The sequence below is a fragment of the Podarcis erhardii genome, assembly GCF_964252035.2.
Source record: "Podarcis erhardii genome assembly, chromosome: 4".
NCBI classification, from domain to species: Eukaryota; Metazoa; Chordata; class Lepidosauria; order Squamata; family Lacertidae; genus Podarcis; species Podarcis erhardii.
The window spans coordinates 52120963-52138355 of record NC_138508.1 but is presented as its reverse complement, the minus strand read 5'-3'; the positions used below and the strand labels follow the sequence as shown (position 1 = coordinate 52138355).

General features: G+C 44.0%; 1 protein-coding gene across 1 annotated transcript in view; it reads left to right on the top strand.

Moving 5' to 3' along the window:
* The first annotated feature begins 1399 nt into the window (after positions 1-1399).
* The window catches only part of ADAMTS5 (ADAM metallopeptidase with thrombospondin type 1 motif 5), a 56613-nt gene continuing 40619 nt past the window's right edge, over positions 1400-17393 (top strand). Inside the window, exons 1-2 of the mRNA XM_081859415.1 lie at positions 1400-3193; positions 15990-16122. Of these exons, the coding sequence (XP_081715541.1) occupies positions 2096-3193; positions 15990-16122 (1231 nt within the window). The 5' untranslated portion in view covers positions 1400-2095. The remainder of the gene's footprint in view (positions 3194-15989; positions 16123-17393) is intronic.

The window sequence follows — 17393 nt, the reverse complement described above, 5'->3', positions numbered from 1 at the left end:
TATGTTTTACAGGCCACAATACTGTATACTTTGTATACAGTTTGGTTGATAGAAGCCACAATACTGTATACTTTGTATATGGTTTGGTTGATAGAGCTCATGACACTTAATGTCAGGTTTGCCCCACATTCCTGCTTTGGAGGTGCTTGAACTAGATTATCCTTGTGGTCCTTTGCAATTCTATGATTCTGTGAATAAAAATAAGGTCATTATCTTTCCCAGACAGAATTCTTTTCTACATAGGTGATAAGAGTCCCATTATTTACATAGCCTCTGAAGCTGCAGAGATCCAACAAGCACAGCAGATACACACATACACAACCACAAATAGGACTCCTTGTTTACTCCTGTGAAACTTGTCCACTTTGGTACCTCATTTGACCAGATTAGCAGGAAAGATGGCCTGGTTCCCTTTTCACTTGTCACATCCACTTCTGTAAAGAGGCAGTTCAACCTTGGCTTCTTCCTTTGGGGCTGCAGAGAGCCAATCTGGGTGGAATAATGAAATTGGCAGTCAGCTGAGACTATGTGCCCGCCTGTCGGGTCACCAGGGCAAGGGGACATGGGTTAGGCTGGGCAGAAGGTGGGAAGGCGTTTTCCTTCCCAAGACTGTGGTAAGAGTTAACTCTTCCTAACCTTTTTTGCCCTTCTCTTGGGCGTGGGAGGAAATTACAGGCCTTGGAGACTAAGTGACAGTTGGCTTGGGATAATGACAGGCAGGCTTGCCGTGAGAATCCAAGCGATAAAGATAAAAGGAAGGGGAAAGGGCTCGGCTTTTTCTCCTGTTTGCAGAGAAGTGGCAGCTGCTGCCCTGGGCTGGAGCTGCAGGACAGAGCAGCGCCCCCTCAGCCTTCCTTGGTGCCGTCGCAGTGGCTGCTGCCTCTGGTGCGCTAACCATTCCCTCCTCGCCCTGCTTGCAGCACGCCAGGAAAGTGCCGCACGTGTGTTGTTGTCTTCTTCCCTACCGGGCATCTGCCGAGACGGCGGCAGAAGAAAGAAAGAAAAAGTTTCAGGAAGATCCAGCCTTTTCCTGTCCCTATAAAGTTGTCTCATCACCCGCCCAATAAAGACCTAAGTGCCATAACAGGATCAGGGGCCAACCTGGCAGGACACCGAGGGAAGAAAGCGAAAGGTTGTAGCAAGTAAACAGGACTGGTGAAGAAATCTCAACCTTTTACCAGGGGACGCTGTGGCTTTAAACGATTCCGAGAGGCGATCGGGTGGGTTTCCTCCCCCGCCCCGCTTGAACAAACGTCCCCTCCCTGCTCCGTTGCCCCGCTCGCTTTCTCACCTCCGCGAAACTCCCCCGCCCCGTCCCTCTTTCTTCCTCCCCCTCCCCTTTTCAGCGGTCCTCTCCCCCTCTCCGCCCCCCCCCCCCCGCGCGCTCCGGTGTCTGATTAAACGAGAAGGAAGTGTGGGAGTGGAGGCTGCGAAGCTCTCCCTTTAAGAGGCAGCCTGCAATGACGAATTGTTGAAATTGCCATTGCAGGATGGCATTCCACTATAAATTCATTGTTCCACCTCCTCTCATCTTCACAGCTCTCGCTCTTCTCCTCTTGTTCACATCGGCGGACTGGGGATAACGCCGCCGCCGCCACCAAACACCCATTAAACTCGGAGAGGGAGGAGGGGAGACCTTGAGAATCTGGGACCTTTCTCCCACCCCCTGGCCGGCAAGGGAGGGCTTGTTTTCTCCTACCTCTCTCTCTCTCACACACACACACATTCACTCACTCACTCTTTCTGCCGTCCGCCTCTCCAAACCAACTCATCAACCCCAAAAACAAGGGGACGGAGGAAGCTGGCGAGACCCTCGGAGCTGTGCCAGAGCCGACCTCGCTCCCGTCGGATGACTCGGTGGCCGCGAGAGAGAGCGAGGCGCCAAGTCCCAACTTCGCCGATGCCTCCTGGCCGCTGCGAGAGCCGCGTCTCCCTCCCACCGATGCGCTCTTGACTCGTCCGGCGAAGACTTCTCCAGCCTTTTGTTTTCCACCAGCCTGTCCCGTTCGCGCCCCGATCTGCCCGATCTCCCGCCCGGATCGCCGACCCGGCCATCGATTATCCGTCTGCTGCTGCTGCTGCTGCGGAGCCCACCATGCTGCTGAAGTTGCCTTGCCCTCCGCTGCCGGCGCTGCTGCTGCTTGCAAGCTTGCAAGCGGCTGCCTCGGCCGCCGGAGTTTCCCCGGCAACTTCAGCACCTGCCTATGATAAAGCTGTGCAGCTCTCCAAAGCAGCAGCAGCAGCAGCAGCAGCGCCGCCGCCGGGCGCTGCGCCCCCCTTCTTCGTCCCGGAGCAGCAGCAGCAGCCACGCGGGTCCAGCGGCCTCGTGGAGCGCGTGGACCAGACGTACTCGGGGGGCGGCAAGGTGGGCTACGTCCTGTACGCCGGCGGGCAGCGCTTCCTGTTGGACCTGGAGAAGGACGCGCTGCTGGGCTCCGCGGAGCAGCTGCTCCAGGGCAAGGGGCGCTGCTACTACCGCGGAACCGTGGACGGCAGCGCGCAGTCCTTGGCCGTCTTCGACCTTTGCGGCGGCTTGGACGGCTACTTCGCGGTCAAGCACGCCCGTTACACCGTGAAGCCGCTGCGTCTGGCAGACGACGGCGGGGAAGGGGCCGAGGAGGAGGAGGAGCCCGCCCGGGAGCGCATCTACGACGGGGAGTCCGCGCGGGTGGCGCACCTCTTCTCCAAGGAGCACTTCAGCTTCCAAACGGTGCCTTCTCGGCCCAGCTGCGAGACGCGCGGCTCGCCCAAGCTGCCCTTTCTGGACCAGAAGAAGCTGGGCCTGCGGCAGGAGGAGACGGATTTCACCACCAGGGCGGCGCTGTCGGGAAACTTCTCCCCGCCAGCCGGCCCCCGAAACAGAAAGCGGCGCTCCATCTCGCGGGCCAGGCAGGTGGAGCTGCTGCTGGTGGCCGACGACTCCATGGCCAAGAAGTATGGCAAGGGTCTCCATCACTACCTTCTAACCTTGGCCACCATTGCCTCCCGCCTCTATGGACACGCCAGTATTGAGAACCACATCCGCCTGGTGGTGGTGAAGGTGGTGGTGCTGGGGGACAAGGAGAAGGGCTTGGAGGTGAACAAGAATGCAGCCACCACCCTCAAGAACTTCTGCAAGTGGCAGCACCAGCACAACCAACTGGACGACCAGCATGAGGAACATTATGACGCTGCCATCCTCTTCACCCGTGAGGTAGGTTTGGGAAGAGGCCGTGGCTGAGGGATCCTGCTCAGGCCTCCGCCAGCCTTGCGGAGCTGGGTTCATCACCCTCAGCTTCATTCTTCTGCTTCACCGCAGGTGTGTTGGACTTGATGACCCAAGAGGTCCTCTCTTGGGCTTTATGAATGTATGTGATTGTATTGCTGCTGTCTTTTTTTTTTCTTTCTTTTTAAATTCATCTCTGGTTGTAAATGTCCAAAGGATTCATAGATGCTGTCTTAAGAATCCAAAGTGCTACTGAAAACACCCGTTTGCCATTGGGTTCAATATCACTAATGCTAAGGTGGTGTCACATCAGGTTTAGTAGATACTTGAGGTTCCAGTAATAATTCCAAGCATCTGCTAGGGAGCCTGAGTGAAAGGAGAGAGAGAGAGAGAGAGAGAGAGAGATATGATAGATGATAGATAGATAGATACACATATGGATAGGGAAGCCCAGGGTCCTTCCACACAGCAGCTTGTTGTCGACTCGGTGTTGCTCCTGTGCCCAAGTTCTGCACAGCATTCATGTGATGTCCTCATCAAAAGGTGGTCCCCTGTTATTTTCCCATTTATTGTGGGTTTACTGTTCCTGTAGAAAACTAAAGTTTTGCTTGTGTTTTTTTTTTTTTAAATCATTGGAAATAGTCACTCTGGATTCAGTGGGGGAGGGGGAGGATAGGTTGGCAATTTGATGAGAATATCACATGTGCAAAAGTTGCATGCATGAGCAGCGCTGGGTCCACAATGAACTGCTGTCTGGAAGTGCCCTTGTTTCCAAACAAAATAACAAGCAATCGGGTCATGTGTCCATTTGAGATGCAGCATCCTCCTGCACTCATTGCACTAACTATGAGATGTTTCTCCCACTGGTGCACAGATTGGAAGTAGAACCGTTGGACCTCTGTATGCTGATGGTGAAGAACTGATGCAATTTATGTTGTAGCAAAATCAGGATCTTAAACAGGTGTTTGTAAACACAGTTGCCAACCAGAGGTTTTTGGAACTTATCAGGCCATTGGTCCATCTAGTTCAGTACTGTCTACACTGACTGGCAGCTTCAGGGTTTCATACAGGAGTCAATTCCCAATCCAATGAGGAGGTCCTGGGAATTGAACCTGGGGACCATTTACATGCAAAGCCTGTGCTCTAACCACTGAGCTATGTCCTATCACAGCAATTATGATCTTTAAATCCTGCCCAGTGAGCAGAAACCTGCCTTCTGGCGCTTCTGTGCCAAAGACATCCCTGGCACCTGGTAGTGCTGAGAGAAAGTATGTGCATTGCTCATCTTTCAACAAGCTCTTCCAAGATTCATGTCCTCATTCCACCTACAACCTGTTAACTTTCTCATAAGGCTGTCATGTGTCCATAATTTGCATAGAATAACCATTAGGAGATTCTTATTATAGGAGAGCAAGCTGTTAGGATTTTTAAAAATAAATAAAAGTAAGTGTTTTCTATTGATGTTGCTTCTGAACAGTAGTGTATATCCCTCTATTAAGATGACGCAACACATGTTCTAGCCAAACTTATACCCAGTGCTGAAGCTCACCTAAATATTCTGTTGGGTAGTGGTGGAAATGAACCCATTTAAGTAATAAGATAAGGCACTGGTAGGCTTGCCAATCTTTCAGTGTATCTACCAGATGAGAAGAAGAACTATGAACACCTCTGGCTCAAATCCCAGTCTGACTCTGTTGAGATTAGAGGGAAAGGAAAATGTGTGAGGTGGCCTCAGGGAGCTCACAACTTCCTTGCTTAGTTGCTGGTAATTTAACATGGCATTTCCAGCATGAAAAGAAAGTAGCAATAAAACCGGAGAGGCGCAACATGTGTGGCTCAAGAGAAGGGAACGTAAATTCAAACCACATGTAAACATAGCTGCAGAAAAGTGGTGCACCAAGGTAGGCGAGGGGTGGGGCTCTAATGCCTCATTATCCACAGCATGGAAATTGGTCTCCTAATCTGTTAGAATTCTGAACTGGCAAGGGTTCTCCATATAGCTTTCTGGATGAGTGCTGAGTGAGAATCCAGCAGCATTGGCTGAACTAGTTAAGGGGAGTGGTTCCAGAGGAACATGTGACACTGTTTATGCAGCAGAACTTTTCAACATGAATGTCCCCTTCAGCATGTTCTTCCGCTTTTCCTTCTTTAATTCAGAAAAACACATAACTTTCCATTAGAGTTCCCTTCCTCCGCTACATCACAAGAGTGCCAGGAAAAAGAGAGGCTTGGGATAGTTTGTGGAATGAGTTACTCCAGTGAAGGAGTAAGGAGAGAGACAGAAAAAGCCCTCGTATGTTTATTTATTCCTCCAAATACTTGAAATATTATGGTGTTCCTGTCGTGCTGCACTTGTGCTGTATGTTCTCTCTGTTGATGTCCAAAGCCATTTGTTTTCAACCATGAACTCAGGAGTCTCCTGAGTTCAACCCAGATTTTTATCAACACAAACAAAATCTGACATGCTTTTTTAGGCTCCTTTGAGACTAGCTTCCCTCAGTCTGATTCTGCAGCTTATATAAGCAAGGCGTTTGATGGTCCACCTGATTTTAGATAATTGCTTTGTAGAGAACAGAGCTTGACAACTTGCATTTTTCTCAATACAGTCACACACATATGCATGCACTAGAGTTTCCCAGGGAAAGGGATCTAACAAGGTGGCAACTCAGTACTCTTAAGGCAAGTTTTTAATTACTGCACATCAGGTGTGACCAATATAGTGTCCTTCTGATACTTAGCAATAGCTTTTAGGAGCATTCCATATTACCAAAGTGGGATGATCCACTTCAGATATATAACCAATTCAAATTGACATATAGATAGACAGCCATTATACCTTCAGAACATGAACTGGATGTGCACATGGTGGAATAGTCATATGAAATTGCCATCTAGAGCACAAATCCTTTGTGTATAAAATCAACAAAGAGCATTGTGGCACCTTAAAGGTTAACACATGCCATCAGCTTTCTTTCTTGGACTAGAATCCACTTTCTCTTCTGATGAAGTGGACTCTAGGCCATAAAATCTTACATTGTAATAAATGTGTGTGGTGCCACAGCAATCTTTTTGGTTTTTACTGCAACAGACCTATACAGCTACTCTTCTGGACGTTTTGTGCAGATATGGTCACATGGATCATGGTGCACAAGCTAGCTGACCCACACAAGTCGTCATTTTTTTTTGTTCAGTCCTTGAAGAAGGGTAGAAATGGACTGCTGACTTATTGATTTGTGTTGTAATGCACCAACTTGTAATGAAGAAGTTGTGTGGGCCTTTCGCTGGGTATCTACTGTGATGTTCAACCCTTACTCAACCTTACTAATTCTCTCACTAAATCATTTTGAAAACTTTGGAATGAGATGGTTAAGTTGCAGGTTGGAGGTACATCAAAACAATGTAGAGGAACATTATGTAGAAGAAAAAATGACCATACATTTTGCCCATGTGAGTTTTGCCATGTCCCACTGACATTTCTTTTGACCATTAACAAGGGATGCAGATTTTGCAACAAAGTTAATGGCCAGACATAGCGTTCCTTGTCTATGCTGTCCTTGCAAGGAGTAACTGAAACACGAGAACCGTCACATCTTCTGCTCACTTCAGCTCTGTTTTCTCAGATTATATCAGCTGATGTCTAAATTTGGCATTTTCAGTTCATTGGAGATACATCTGAATTGATTTTCCTCAATTAAAAAAACAATCTAGGGAAGAAAGAGAGGTGTCCAGGAATGAATAAATGTGCATAGGTCTTCATCTAATGGCATTCGAAGTGAATGATTCACTGTTCACATTTGCAGACTGTAAACATGAAAAAGAGTTAAAAGGTAAAAGTGTCAGAGGAGAAACATCTCACAGGGCACAGGGCTTTTTCAAGCCTACTGGTGTTTTTTTGTGGAGGTTTTTTTTTTACCCATTTTTGTTTTCTCAACAAGACGAGAAGTAGCAGCAATTGGCATGAGTGTTCAACTTTTACAACTCTGTTTTGAAAGTATGAAGTCGGTTGCTTAGCAACTAGACGCTTAGCCACAGTACCATGTTTTGATGGGCTCCAAATGCTGCTCTGTTAAGTTTTTGTATACCCAGATGCCTTCTTCTAAATTGTTTGTTTTTCGGTTGTGGATCAAATGTGTGAGGTACACTTTCCATCCCTGTTTATTATTCAAGGCCACTTTGAACTTCAGTAGACTAATATTTACATATCATCTATCAAATGAACCCACCACAATTAGAATTAGGGAGCAATTCATTTCAATTCATGTTTAAAGGCAAATCTATCAAATGGAAGAGCAGGCATTGTTTGAAATTTGTGCTGGGTATCTGAATTTGTAGTTCTCCAACCAATGTTTACGAAAATGCATATATTAGAGGAAAGTGTGCAGAAAATGGGTAATATAGAAATAATGATATAGGGGAAATTGTTTGCAGAAATAGGTCAAAACTGCATATAAAAGTAAGCTTATTAGCAGAAATTGTCATGAAAATGCTGATTAATTTTCACAGTGATTTTTAAAAATCACAAATTGCTCCAGAAATGTGAAGAACTGAATTTAAGACTGGAAAAATGATAATCTAAATGGACAGATCATTCCATCCCTAAACATAATATGCAAACAATTCTTCATGCCTAACTTTATGTTCATTGAATATTCAGATTGCCATAGGATGTGCTCTCATATTGTCAGTGGTCTATAACACAAGTGACTAACAGATGCCACTGGAATACAACCTTCATAATTCCTGGTTTTGGGGCTGTGTTGACTGGCGGGAGTGGAAGTCCAACTATATCTGGCTGGCCACAAGTTAACCATCTCTAGTCTTCAGAAATTCTTGTTTTGAATGCATGTAACATTTGTCAGAATACAGGCTGTTTGCAAAATGGAGTTACTAGTTAAACATTGTTTATTTACTTGTTATGTAGCAACACTTTTTCTTGTGACATTTTTCATGGTGAACTTTTAAGCAGTGATCAAAATCCCCCCTCAAATTGCTGAAACTAGTTCACTGAGCCTAAAGGGGGATGTGCAGTGTGTTTGTCTCACCAAGTTCCACTTGCTCTGTAATAAATTTGCTTAGTTAGCTTCAGACTTGACATGGATGCATTTGTACTGCAGAGGATCATGCCCTGCTTTCTTCACCCACTTGGCCATCTAGACTTGAGGGGTTCTGCACTTGCTCTGTAACAACAGCGCATGCATGCCCAGAGCATACCTTGTAAGCTCCCAAGACTGTATTTCATGGAAAGATCTGAAATAGTAGGTATACTGACTTTCATGAAATCTTGTCTGCTGCTACCATACTTCTTATCAAGGGACTTGTGATGCACTTAGGCTGCAATCCTTAATTAGGATGTAAGCATCATCAAGCTCAGTGAGGCTTCCTCCTTAGTAAACATATAAAGGCTTGTTCTGTTAAGGGGATTGCTTTGAACACTACTGAAAATGACTACAAAACTACTATTACTACCTCCAAAACTCAGCTTTCTAGCATTTATTTAGTATCTGTGTTGAGTAACATGTGAAGAGTGTTTCTGAGGATGATACAAGTGTGTAGAGGACTCAGAGTCCAACATTCAGTCACATATTTTGCTAATCTGTGTCTCTGCTGAAATGCTGGCTTATTTTATGAGGGTTTCATAGAATTGTAGTGTTGGAGGAAAAATTTATTTACCAAATTTTGACCGCTAACTGTAAAAATGTCCCATTTTTAGACTTTCCCCCTAGGAATTGCAGTGATTGTGGTCTTGGACCACATATATACCAAGTTTTAGCTTAATAATTGTAGAAGTAAACTAACAATTTATGTCTCTGTGATGGAGTGAGTCAATAAGCCACACGGAACTTTTATTTGCACAAATACCTGGACAATATAGTATTGAATTTGGTTGTTCTTTGGGAAGTTTTTTTGGGGGGGAAGCTTATTCTGTTGCATGCATTTCAATTTTTGTTTCAATTGATAACCTGTTCTAACTCAGTACCCTGAGACAGGTTAACAGTATTGCAGTTGGAAAAGATGTAGGAATGGGACCTGAGGTGAGAGTCAAAGGAAGTTAGAGGAACTCTGAACTGCCTTGCTATTTATCAGTGAGATTTTTCATTCCCCTTCCCACTCCTGTTTGTTCTGTTTTCTTGATGTTTCCTGTTAACTTCCGCTTTATCTTTGAGCTTCCACACAATGTAAAAGCCACTTCATGGAATATGACAACAATTTAACCTAATAGCCTACATTGGTCCAAGTAGAGTTGTTAACAGCACCATATTCAGTTCAGTGGGATTGCTTCCAAATTGGTATTATAAGACTGAAGATTGATGAGACATGTAATTTATTTGGGTTGCGTGGGTATGTAGTTGGTTAAAAGCCAGATCTGTTTAAGACCTCCTGCCAAGGGTAAGATTTTCAAATGCTCATGCCCAAGGCATTCTGCATGTTAAGTCCATTTACATTAGCCAATATGTTGAGCATCAGTCCTGTCTGCCCATGACTAATTTGGTGGTTCTGGAAACTAGTTATTTGCTGTGTTAACACTGCTTATTGACTCAAACAATGTTCTCCAGACTGCCTGTCACAAGGCAAACACATGATGGAAGAGGGTTCCAGCTGTCTAAACCAACGCCATTCTTCTCATTACTTGAGCCTGTTTCATTGTCGCTCTGTAAAATCCACCAAATCTATTTCTGTCATCACCTGAGATCAATTGGAGCAGAAGCTCTGGGAGACAGAATACAGTAAGCAGTTTGGACTAAGTCCACTTATATTATTTCCCTCTCACCCTTCCCCAAGTCATGTGAAAACTGAAAGAGATGTTTCTCACAAAAGACATAAAAGTAGCCAAGTCTTGATAGCTGGGTGGTTCAAGAACTGGGTGGTATATTCAACAATAATGTTAACATGCCTGTCTCATTAAGAAAAACCACATATCAGCCAGAGGTCATTCCTTTCCCGTTTTCCATGCAGCACTTGTATGTGGGATCCGGTTAATTATCAAAGTGAAAGTGGTACTGAAACTTAACAGCAAGTGCTGAGTTATCCAAGTCCTATAAATGCTAATTATGTTGAGCAAAATGCATGTTTTCTTTGGCACTCATGACTTTTCCTTAACAAACCACTATCCTGTGTTTGTATTCCAGGGGACATGCTATAATACCAAATGCTAGCAATATAGCTATAGGGGTTTAAGTATTTAATGTCAATTTTAACTGAGATCCTGATTGTGCTAAAACGATTGCATTTGATCTTCCTAAAGAAACTTCTCCACTGTCATTCAGGTAAATGACAGTGTAGCATGCTTAAAATATGTCATTCTACTGTGGTGGTATAGGATTATCTCTAAAAGAAATTATCTAGTTGTGCAACATGTGAACAAACATATACTGTAATACTCTCCTTCCATCACTTCAAGTTACTTTAGGCATTTCATGGTGTACTGAAAACACTGGTTTAGTACAGATGTCATGCCAAATAAGGTAACAGGAAGATTAACTATGGTTAGGCATGGCATCCAAATTGTCAAACCATGGTTCAAAGTGGATTTATAAACCATGGTTTGTGCTATGATTCAGTGTGATTCTTGAATTGACAAATAGTAGTAGCTGTACCTCCAGAGACCACTGTACCATAGAAACAAAGGGCTGAAGAGACATACAAATCAGACAGGTAACTCTTGGTGGTGGTTCCCTAAGCATGTGGTGCCTAGCACAATATGTTGCAGCATAGTCTGCTCAGTGCTTCAGTCCATCAGCCATGCCCTATTCTAGCAGGTTTCATTTCCTCCTCCCTGGTTTTCAGTTTCCGTGTTCTAACAGTCAGCTAGTTCTGTGCCCTCTGAGCAAGCTCAGACTTCATTGGGCTATTTGGACTTTGGTTCTTTGCCCTCTTAGTCCCTGTGTCCCCGCTTTTTTTTTTTTTTTTTTTTTGCCTACTTCTGCAAACATCAGGCTTCCTCTGAGTATGTTGATGTCTCATTTTTCTATGTGGATAGTCTCATGTTGACTCAGAAAATGAGTTCGTTATGGGAAAATACAAAATCCCTTATCTTTGATTTCCAAATGTAACTCTGCCCCACCCCCAAAATCCTGACCTCTAAGAGACTGTCAAATGAGTTACAGATTTGTGATGTCCTGCTCATTTTTTCCTAAATCAATCAAGCCTTAAGTTTCCTTATACATTGCAACCCTACATTGCACACTTCCTGTGCTGTGACTTTGTATTGATCCAGCTACTTTGAAGGAATATCAGATAAGTTGAGGCCAGCTGCTGGAATCTTTCTTTTAAAATGCATGTGTGGTACAGCGGTGTTTAGTCAAGAGGCCTAGGTAACATACCTAACTCCCTCAACCATTTCTCATAAGGCTTGGTCACCCCTTTCTGCTCACATTCCGGCTTGTCAATATTCTCCTTAAATTCTACCACCGAGAATTGTACACAGTACTGCAGATCCAAGGCAGAATAGAGTGGTACTATTGCTTCCCTTGATTGGGACACTATACTTTTGTTGATGCAGCCTAGAAAAGCATTAGGTTTTGTTTGTTTGTTTGTTTGTTTGTTGTTTTGCTGGAGCATCACACTGTTGACTAAGACCCCTCAATCCTTTTCACATGTACTATTGGTGTCCTCCATCTGCCTAAGTGTAGAACCTTATATTTGTCTCTCTTGAAATTTATTTTGTTAGTTTTGGCCCAGCTCTCTAATCAGTTAAGGACATACTGGGATTCAGTCTTCTGCAGCATTGGCTACCCTAGTTTGGTGCCATCTGCAAATTCCACAAGCATCCCTCCGCCCGCCCCCCCTGTTCTCCAATGTTCCAACAAATCACCGGTCTGTAGCTGAGTCTCCAGGTCCAGAACTGAAGCATCTAGATGTTAGTCCCACACAGGCCAGGACTTCCTCACTTGGTGGCTGCTTCTGATGTCTCTCACAGCCCCAGCCCTAGTGGCAGATGCAACGATTGTTCACTGTATGAATGGAATCTTTTCTCATTTGGCCCTTTGTCTCAGACAGCTCTTAGTTGCAAATAGATGAATGGAGGAGATACTCCAGTGTGAAGCCTTTGGAGGTCTTCAGTGAGAGAGGCATTGCAGTAGGAGCCATCCCTTTGCCGCTGCACTCTGTCTTTGGCCAATCTAGTTGCCAGCCACCATACTGACCATTTTGGTCATACTACCAATCATAAAAATTGGTCATGAAATTAGCAAAGTATTCCAGCTTTCATGAAATAGCCTGTTTCTTTTCATGAAATCCCTCCTAGCATAATCCTCTTCACACCTACTGAAAAGTAAGCACCTTTTATCAAAAGAAAAGAAAATAAATTTCAGTGGGAGGCCCAGTAAGTAATGTATGTGACTGTAGCCTAGCTTTTATATAAATTACATTTAAAACATTAAATTTGCATGGTTTGCCAAATTCCTGCAAGTTGGTGAATTAGGCAGAAGCATAGCCAATGATGTGAGTTAGTCATTAGATTTGCTTTCTTCCTTAACTAGGCAGAGCATTTTGGATGTTTCATGAACTCGGCAATATTCTACACATTTCATGAATCGTGCAAATTAGCAAATTTAGTGGCATATAGAAACATGCACGCACATCCATAAAGCAACAGTTGTTAAAGTAGGGTGTCTACAATGCCTGTTGCCAGAATTATTAGAGTGAGAGGTTAAGAACTTGCAGCTAAGAGTCACTATGGGATAGTAACAATATAGTATGTGTGCATAATTTTCATGGAAGTGGTAAAAAGAATATTTGAATAAAACGGAAATTGTGGATTTGGAAAAATAAGGCATCGTGCTGATAGGTTTCTTGGATGGTTTCTTGTAAAAACAGCAGTATTTTTATTTTTTGTATTTTAGGTAAAAAAAAAAAAAGGAAAGCCACTTACTCTGATTGGAATTACTCCTAGGGAGCATCTGAATTGTTTTCACAGGTGCTGCTTTTAATCAAGGGTCTGCCACATTTACCTTTTTATGGCCTTTTTGAGCAGTTTTGGTATCTATACACAGGCTAACCTACACCATAAACTCTGAATAATTAGAGACTCACTCATTCATTGCAAGAAATGTGCTGCACTTGCTGTAGAATTGCAGGCATAGAACATGTGTGCCTGACCAGAATGCATACTTTTTTCCAATATTACTTTGTAGAATGAGCAATGGACAAAACGAGGGGCTTTAAGCAGAAACATTTCCCTTTGCGTTGATGAGCATTTCAACCACATTATATATACTGTTATTGTGTCCAAACAACTCAGTGGATTGGCTCAACACTTTGTACTAACACACTTAAATTCCCACTTACGTCAGTGGGGTAATCCATCATTTCCTTTCTGATAAGGGAGGGGCAGATATCACAGCTATGGCCATGTTCTCCAGAAACACTAGTATTAGAACTTAATTGAAAAACATTGCTTGCCAGTACACATAAAATGTTGTTTGTCATGTCACATAATTGCAAATTAAAATGGTGCTCATGGAAAACTTTCATGAGCAATTCCTGACGTTAGAACAGGATTGGTCACGTTTCAAACCCTATGTTTCTGTCTGTGTACACTGTCTACAAGCAAAAGCAGAGGGCCTATCTCAATCAAAGAAAGCTGAATGGTCTCCAAAGTGTCATATGGGATGGGTGCCAGGGGGTGGATCAGCCGTATATCAGCTTTGCCAACACAGGAACCTACCAAACTAAAATACTTCAGAAGATGCCTGGGATTAAACAATCCTGCAATATGATTTAAAACAGGGGTCAGCAAACTTTTTTCAGCAGGGGGCCGGTCCACTGTCCCTCAGACCTTGTGGGGGGGCCAGACTATATTTTTCTGGGGGGGTGGGGGAATGGACAAATTCCTATGCCCCACAAATAACCCAGAGATGCATTTTAAATAAAAGCACACATTCTACTCATGCAAAAACACCAGGCAGGCCCCACAAATAACCCAGAGCTGCCTTTTTAATAAAAGGGTACAATCTACTTATGTAAAAACATGCTGATTCCTGGACCATCCGTGGGCCGAATTTAGAAGGCGTTTTGGCCGGATCCTGCCCCCAGGCCTTAGTTTTAGATTTAAAATGCCAATACCTATCAAGGGTTTGAAGTAAACAGCTATATCAAGGGCTTTATTATTAGAACACTTCTTCAATAATGCAACAACACTGCAATGCATAAAATTGCATGTCCAGGATTTACCATTAGCTGTCCATTAGAGCCAGTGTGGTGCAGCGGTTAGAGTGTTGGGCTAGGATCTGGGAGGCTAGGGTTCAAATTCCCACTCGGCCATGAAGCTCACTGGGTAACCTAAGGTCAGTCAGTATTTCTTGGCCTAATGTACCTCTCAGGGTCATTGTGAGGATAAAATGGGGGGGGGGAGTGATGTATTGCCATCTTGAGCTCCGAGCATTGTCTCTCCTCAAGTGAACTGACCTGGGCCCTGCCATCACCAACTGCCATCACCCTTTTGTGTGCCCACCTCCCATAGGAGGTTGGAGGGTGGCAAAGCAAAAATGAGCCTTTTCTGTGGTGGCTTTTCATTTGTGGAATGCTCTGCCAAAGGAGGCTCACCTGGCACCTTCACTACATATTTTTCGGTTCTAGGCAAAAACATTCCTCTACAAGCAGGCTTTTAAAACTGTGTGTGGGGTACTGTTTTTGTTTACTATTACGGTATGTAGTTTTGTGTTTCTATATTGTAAACTTCCCTGTGATCCTTGGATGAAGGGTGGTATAGATATTCAATAAATAAAAAAATGAAATAAAATCAAAGGTAAGGGGGGATAGAAATGTAATGAATAAAATTACCTGTGCACCTGTATACGTCTCTAAGGGAATAAGAAACCTGAGGCAGGAATATAAAATTAAAAGTGACAGCTATGTGGTAAAGGATCAGCAGTAGCAATCCTTTCTTGATCCATGGAGCTGTGAGCCACACCCATGAGAAATAACTCTGCTTTCAAAGTTACTTATCACAGAATGAAGGAGAAGAGAGTCAGGCTGCTCTGACATTTCCAAGTTTTGTTATTTCTTTTTCAGAAGTTAGATTTACTTTCTGATCACGTTAAAAACAATAGGAGTTGAAGTCGGCTCAGGAGTTGATACTCCAAACACTTCCCATAGATCATGTAAGGAACCCAAACAGATGCGCTTTGCCCTCTCAGCTACAATAACCCTTGCCTTAAAGCAAAATTGTTTTGGCAACCATCCCGGGCCTGGCAGGTCAGAAGAAAGGGGAAGAAGATTATGCCGCAACTGGGGGAAAGTCCCTGGGAAGCACTGAAAAGCTCAGAGATGGGAATAGTTGCCAAAACAGCCTTCATCACTGATAATCAGCACACTGCAGATTCTCATGTCAGCCTGAGTTGGCAAAAGAGAATTGGAACGCCACCTCCCAGTCCAGCAAGGCATACGCAGAGAACTGGCCCACACCAAACCCTCCACAGCCAGCATGTGTCTTCACCTCCTTAGGAACGTCTTCCTCACACTTTTAGAATGGTGTTTCTGAATAGTAAAACAGTATACAGTATATGAGTTAGCTCAAGAGCTCTCCCCCACCCCCAGCTTTCTTTACAATATACGGAAATGGTTTCCGACTGCTCTTAGCAAATTGTCAGCTTGAGCTTTGAGCGAGTCTGCTGAAGAGCCCACGGCGTTGCTCATGTTGACTTTGTCGTTGCCCTCCTGGTGTCGGCTGTTATCGTCCGCTGTGTCTTGCTGCTTGCAAAGAGCCTTCAGCTCAGAGCTGTCATTGCCTGTGGGTGCAAAACTGTACTTCAAATGCTTTCTTTTCCCTTTCCTTCCTCGGCAGGATTTATGTGGGCACCATTCATGTGATACTCTGGGAATGGCTGACGTTGGAACCATATGCTCTCCTGAGCGCAGCTGTGCAGTGATTGAAGATGACGGCCTCCATGCGGCTTTTACGGTGGCTCACGAAATTGGTATGCAGTGCGTTTTCTGTTCCCTTGCCAAATACAACACTTGTAACAGCTGCATTAGTAACCAAAATACTTTACAAGTAATTCCAGATTTCCCCCTGGTTCACATATACACTTGGGGATTAAGGCTGTGTACATAGGCACTTTGGGGTTAACTAATAGGGGATCAGAAGGCAAGTGGAGGTACACAGTAGGTGTTTCCTTTCTGACAGTGTCACTTTTAAGCAATGATCGGAATGGAAATTGGAGGGCTGCTACTGTCTACTCATGTCCCTTTCAAAGAGGGGTCCCTCCCATCGATGAAGAATTTGAGCTCACTTGGCGGGTAAACAGCTTTCTATATATGTCTGCCTACTGGGTTAAGTGGCTTGCTGTTTATATTGTACCACCACATTCCTCTGAATGGCAAGATGCAAGTTTCAAATGATGGGGTAATTGGAAATTCTGGTGAAAGGGAGCACTGTTTATCTCGGGCCGTGGTGTGACTGTAGGGGTGTAACTTTAGATAGCAGTGAGGTTCAGATAATCAAGGCTCGTCTATTGGGGATTCTACAATAATTACAAAATAGACCCAGCAACAGACACCAGGATTATTTTGGAATGTTTTCTTGGCAGGAAAAAAGAGTTGACATTAACGTTCACAAGCAAGTTCAGATTTTCTATGCCATCGCCCAAGTGTATTCATGAACTAGAGATAATCTATTAGTTTCCTCCTTGGTGGTGGTGGTGGTGGGGAGTTATTAAAATTTTCTCCCTTAACATTTCCTCTTCAAATAGCTAATTTTGGCATTTGCAAGTTCATTCCTATGCAGAATAGCAGTAGCTTGAACACTACTGCAACATTTTTCAAGTAGGTATTTTTGGGTATATTTAACTAAAAGTATATTTGACTGGATGGTCACATTAGCTGCCAGCTATAATAGCATCGGATATTAACAGCAAGCTTTGGTATCAAGTTTCACTTCCCATCCCTTTTTTTGAATGGCAAAAATAATGTAAGGCTTTTCTAATGCAGATATATTTTATTTTATACGTGAATTAACCACCTTTCAAAATACAATATTCTCGCAAGGCAGCTTAAAATATCTGAAACCGCCGCACAGCTAAAAACATATACAATTATGCTAACAATGCATCATGCAGTCAGGGAACAATAACATCGCACTATCCATAACAGCAATTTCATAGAATGATAGAATTGTAGAGTTGGAGGGAATCCCAATGGCCATCTAGTCCAGACCCTGCTGTCACATGGAAGATGGAGCAAGCTTGTT